This window comes from Triticum aestivum, chromosome 7B, assembly GCF_018294505.1.
Source record: "Triticum aestivum cultivar Chinese Spring chromosome 7B, IWGSC CS RefSeq v2.1, whole genome shotgun sequence".
Lineage (NCBI taxonomy): Eukaryota > Viridiplantae > Streptophyta > Magnoliopsida > Poales > Poaceae > Triticum > Triticum aestivum.
Window position 1 is genome coordinate 903,481 of NC_057813.1, and position 6,176 is coordinate 909,656.

The 6,176-nt window shown below is 43.8% G+C and overlaps 1 protein-coding gene across 1 annotated transcript; it reads right to left on the reverse strand.

Moving 5' to 3' along the window:
- Positions 1-1,030: 1,030 nt before the first annotated feature.
- Positions 1,031-5,926, reverse strand: LOC123156299 (putative disease resistance protein RGA3). Its single transcript, XM_044574435.1, has 3 exons — positions 1,591-5,926; positions 1,315-1,486; positions 1,031-1,058 (listed from the first exon to the last, which is right to left on the reverse strand). Exons 1-2 carry the CDS (start codon positions 5,681-5,683, stop codon positions 1,482-1,484), a joined length of 4,098 nt encoding a protein of 1,365 aa, XP_044430370.1. The 5' UTR covers positions 5,684-5,926; the 3' UTR covers positions 1,031-1,058; positions 1,315-1,481.
- Between the last annotated feature and the right edge of the window lie 250 nt (positions 5,927-6,176).

The following is a 6,176-nucleotide window of genomic DNA, read 5'->3' on the forward strand; positions in this document are numbered from 1 at the left end:
AAATAGCTCCTCCCTAGCTCTGTTACATATATGGATGCCCTTACCCTTAGAAAGCAACAACATTCTGGTGACAGACAGACAGATTTGAGCAATTCATCAGAGATTACAATGTTTCAGTGCACAACACTTTTGAGCTTTATTAGTATGGAAAACTTAAAAATGAGAACAAAGTGTCAAGCACATACTGACCTTTCAGCATATCAACACAGACAATTGCCCTGTTCACTTCTATTTGTTCTGTTTGTTTGAATGGATACAAGAGCTATGTATGTTCTGAATCAGCTGTGAAATTCAATTCACTACTGAGACTGCAGAATCCAATAAAATAAAATAAGTGAACTTGGGTCAGACAGAGTATGAACAATGCACTCTAAGGTAACTTAAACACCAAATCATTAATCATTACCTTAGATAAGAGTCAAGGATCAATGCCAGTCAATGAAACCTAAACTAAACTTGGTGGTTGACCAAATAATAATTTCAGTACTCTGCCCCAGCCAGCATAAACTAAACTTGGTGGTTGACCAAATAATAATCCTCATTGCTTCCGTCCTAGTTAGAAGAGTAGTTCAGTGATATCAGGCTAAATATTTTCAAGAAAGAATCAAACAAACTGGAAAGCATTCTCCATTCTTGTAGAGTGAAACAAATATTTTCAAGAAAGAACCAAACAGATATTTTCAATTTCACTTCAAGATAGTAGGAATCCATACCATTCTGTAAAATAAATGCACCACCAAGACATATCAGGTGCTTTTTTACAAACAGCAGCATCCTGTCAAAGGAAAGGATTCAAGAAAGAGGCACTTGATTCATTCATTCATGGTAAGAAAAGAAATAGATCTTATTTTTAAGAAACACCAGTTAAATACCTCCTCTTCGCCAACAGTTAAATTCCTGCTGCTTCATGCGAAAAAGGAGGACAAGCCTGATAATTCCATGATTCCAGCCTCACTTCTTGCAGCTACCACTCAAGACTTCTTCTTGATCGGTACCAAGTGAGTGAGTGATGTCTCGCATGCCCTTTTTGATTTCACATACATAGGGAGAACAGAAGCCTGACGAAGAAAATGCACGCATAAACGGTGCTGTATCAATCTCAATTCTACTAGCAGAAAAGGGGTACAAAAAGAAGTGGATGAAAAGAGGCGTGTGTTGGGCTGTGAATGTAGTCATAAATTAAGCACATACATATTATAAACTAGAGAAAGCAAGCAGGAGAAAGATAAATAATAAGCATGCAAAAGTGGTTGCTTTGCGCTATGAATGCAGTCATAAATTAAGGATCAGAAATTTGGTTCTGGAGGTACTAACCATAACCGGCAGATTGAGTTGAGTTGCAGAGAAATATCGATCATGTAGCAGAATGAAGAGTTAACAGCTAGCGTAGCGTTGCAGAATGAAGAGTCGGTTGTATCTCGCATCTGCTGATTAATGTGTGCATAAAAGATTGATTGCAACAGTGGTGGGAGTGGAACCTGCTAGTCTGTAAGATTTGACAAGTTAATATAAGATGCAGCAGAAATATGGATGGCGAACAAACCTCGCTTCCGAAATAGAAAAACAAAATAGGGAGGCGACAAGTGTTACCTTTGGTGTACTTATCCATGACGGATAAATCTGGGTTGGTTCTTTTGATTTTCTCAATTTGCTTGTTTACCTCAGCGCTGGAACCAATCATATGTAGTTCTCTCAGCGAAACCGGGAGGCCCTCCTTGGGCATGGATCGGATTTCTACACACCAAAGGACACGTAACTCCTTGAGAGAAGAAAGGCGATGCAACCCTTGAGGAAGGGACTGCAGAACACTGCATCTGAAAAATGTTAGATTCTGGAGGGAGGTGAGGAGCTGCAGCGCTTTCTCTTGCTCCTCCGTGAAGCTTTCCATGATCCTATTATCCTCGAATACAAGTGTGTGGAGGGCCGGGGCGAGGAGGTTGCAAATAGGAGCAACAAGCAATCCACAGATGTTATCCACATTGAGTTTCTCCAATCTAGAGATGTAACCCGCAGGCAATAATAATTTGGCCCTCTGAGAGGCCACCTCTGAGAGCATATCTGCTGCAAAGGTGTTGCACCTACTCACTTCCAGTTGTATGAGGTTGGCTGCGATGAGAGGATTGAATCCGTCCACTGTTAAATTACTGCACTCTTTTAGCCTTAGAGTGGTGAGAGATGTGAGGTTTGAGAGCAGAGCCATTGACTTCATGCTTGGCTCTTTGTCAACATCAAGTACCCTCAGGGAAGCAGGGAAAGGGTAAATGGTCTCTGATTCTCCCATGCCCATGGGCCACCGACAGAACAGTTTGCCACAGTCCTCTATTGTTAATGATTGGAGCAATGAGTTGCCCTCCTGAATTCCTCCTCCATTCTCTATTGGCACAAGAACCAGGCCCTTACACTTTTTTAAGGTAAGTTCCTGCAGTGAGCTGGATGATGGGAACTGCATTACACATTTCTCATAGCCAACTATCACCAACACAGAGAGAGCTGGGAAACAGTTTAACACTTTTGAAGATGATGATTTGCTGGCAAGATGAGATACATCTAATTTGAGACTCTTAACTGAATGGAAGACAATACTGCCATCCAGTTCTTGACGGAACAAACCGTCGCATCTTTCGATAGTCAGGTTTGTTAGGGATTTAAGCTTTGCGATGTCTGTCAATGATATGCACGATGCATTTGCAATATCAATATCTTCTACTTTATCCAGATTGTGGGAGGCCAAAGCACCGCCATACTCTCTAACAACCAATTTCTTTCCATCATAACACAACCATTCTGAATCACATCTATTAACCTCCAAATCTGTCAGTGTGGAGGTGTGAGGCATGGAGGGCAGAGACATCTTGGGGCAGTCACAAACTTCAAGTCTGCGCAAATTGGTGCAAGATACCTCCGACAAGGGCATCACATGGAGATTGGGACAATCGATGCAATTGATTTCTTCAAGACTTGGAAAGGAATGGCAATTAGGTAGCACAACCCATTCAGCAAGTTCTGGCATCTCATAAAACTCAACTGTCTTCAAGCGCATAAAACATTTCCCTGGAGCACCACCACATCGAGACCCAAACTGATGCATTCCAGAAATTCTCTTCAGTTTGAGTCCCTTGAGATTTGGTAGCTTCCCAAAAGGTGGAAGGGTGCTCCAAGATATGCCTTCTAGAATGAGAGTCTCTAAACTTGTTAACCATATCTCAAGACACAACCAACGAGGACCAACGGTACCACCATGATTTACAATTGTAAGTACTCTAAGATTAGAGTGTGGTTGAAGAGCATCAAGAATACCAGCATCTGTAGTTGGTTGATCTCTGTCCCAGAGTAATTCCAACTGGTTCAGATTCCTTTTCAACATCAGTTTGGCTGCAGTAGCTTCCTCCTTGGTTGCCACGTGTTCAAGACCACGTACAGTCAGTCCTCCTTCAAGCTCTGTCAATGGCCCAAGTTCTGACAGTTCAAATCCCTTGCTCTCCTTCTTGACATGGAATTCTTTTAGCTCCTGCAGATGCTTCATCTTTCCAACATTGTGAATATTGGAGTGGAGTTCACTTTTAGCACGGAAATCATGTAAATTCTCAAGGTGGCTAAAGTCTTCAGGCAAATCAGAACTATCACGCCAACGATCAAGGTCCAAGAATTTCAAGTGATAAAATCTTGATAGTGTACTAGGTAAACTCATTTCCCAGTCACCATCGAGAGATAAACTAATTTTGAGGTACTGGAGGTGGATAAGTTTTGAAAACCTATATGGAAAAGATTGTGCCGACTTCACCACTATAAATAGGACACGCAGACTGTTTATTTCCTTGAAGCTATCTTTCAAAATCTTGGCGATTCTTTCTTCATATCCTCTGAAAATCATCAAAGTCCGCAGATTAGCAATGTGTATCCTCTCCCTTAGTTTACACATTTCTTGCTCAAAATTTGCATCATATCTGTCTTCTATGTTGATAGATAAGTGTCGAACAGATTGCGGGATGGCATCAACTCTGAAATCAAAGCCACTTATATTGAGGCATTCTTGTGCAGAAACACTCTTAGATAGCTCATGCATTAAATCATGCATTACATAGCAATCAAATTCCTTCTTTTGTTTGTATTGATCATCCAAATAATACTTTTTCTTCTTCATGAGAAAACCATTGTCGACTAGTTCTTCCAAGTAATTCCTATCAGCTTGGTGATTAGAGTCTATGATGCCTACTGCAACCCAAAAATGATTGATTTCTGAAGAAGTAAACCAATGATCTTCAGGGAAAAGGCCACAATAGGAAAAACATTTCTTCAGATCAAAAGGGAGGCAATCATAGCTAATTTTTAAAGATGGCATGATATCATTATTATTTTGCTGCTTTAGCCACTGATGCTTTTCAAGAACTCCATTCCAATGTTTCTGAGAAAGGTCCTTGTGCAATAGTCTACCAACTGTTTTGGCTGCCAACGGGGAACCCTTTAGCTTGTCTGCAATTTTTTGTGCAATACCAGCTAACTCATCTTCGAAATGCTCTGGCTTGTTGTCTTCACCAAATATACATGCTTCAAAGAATGTGAAGAAGTCATTAGACTCCAAACCTAGCAGCTCTAGTGGATCAATTGTTTCCATCATTTTTGCTAGCTTTGGGAATCGAGTTGTGACAAGTAGCATGCTTCCTTTGGTTTCCCCCTTTGTGAAGGGAGCTAACAGGGTTCTCCACTGATCCACACCGTCACATTTCCATATGTCGTCCAAGACAATTAGAAACCTCTTGGACTTGAGACGGCGCACAATGGATCTCTGAAGATGATCTAAATTGGTTGTTTCATTTGCAACACTGCTGCTTCCTCCTTCTTCAGTTGCAGGTATGCAGGCAAGGATCTCCCTGGTGAGCTTCAGCACATCGAAATCAGTGGATACACACACCCAGACCCTGACTTGGAAGTGCTCTTCAGTCCTTCCATCATTATACAGATGTTGGGCAAAAGTTGTTTTTCCAATACCCCCTGGACCAACTATAGGAAGAACAGAAACAGTCTCAATCTGTGTAGTGATACGGTTGACAGTTTCCTCAAAAGTGTGTCTCCTGCCATACAATGTATCTTGTATAATTGTGGATCCAATCTGCGGCCGGTGTACAGCAACTGGCATGCTGTTGCTTGGGATATTGCCAAGCAAATCAGAGACGGAATCACAGTGCGTCTGCATGTCCTGTAACACCGATTTGAATTTTCTGGAGAAGATCACTCGGTGGAAACGTAACTCATCATCCCCACTGGTAGAATCACTATCATCTTGTGCAGAGGAACAAGAAAAGCATGCGGCCCAGCTGCTGGTGGCAGTGTGGCGGAGAGCATTGCGAGCATGACGGAGAAAATTGGCCTGGGTGGCGGCGTAGTTGGTGGCGTGGAGCCTGTCATGGATCTGGAAGTAGTGGAGCTCATCCAGCAGGTCCTCCGCCTGGTCGGCGTTCCTGCTCAGCGCCGGCAGCAGCTCCTGCAGTCCAGGGTTGTCGACGACGTGGCTCACCTGGGCCTGGGCGTTGTGCAGCAGGCCTCGCGTGTGCGCGAGCTTGGCCTTGATCTGCTCCGAGTTGTGGCCGAGCTCGAGGCTGTCCACGTACGCCGCCACCGGGGCGGCGGACAGCATCGTGAAAACCTTGCCGAGGAGCGTGGCCGCCGCGCCGAGAGCCGCCGCCATCTGCACTCCGCCGGCCGCCTCGCCTCAGCTCAGAGCTCGGTCAACGCCCCCGGGGTCGGGGAGCGGTGTCGTGTGGGGAGCAAGGACAGGGTACTCTTCCCCAACTGCCCACGCCACCGCACAGCCGTAGGTCTGCACTCCGCCGGCCGCCGTACGTCGAGTCGCCGGGGCAATAATTGGTGTTTTGACGCCGGTGGAAGCTGTAGCTCTAGCGGTGTGGGGATTGCTTGCTTCGTATGGTTTGAGTTGTTTGACCAACCTATGGATACAAATTATTGGGACCCAAGCCGGTAATGCAAAACTTTTACGAATACACCCCTGCTGAAAGGTTTCTTTACAGAATGTCGGCTTTATTAATTAATCAAACAATGAGACTCCCCGTTTCATAATATAAGAACATTTTTTACACTAGAGAACACACACCTATCGAGATACAATCCGAAACATAACGGAAAATACATATCCTCCGTCTCAAAATAAGTGTCTCAACTAT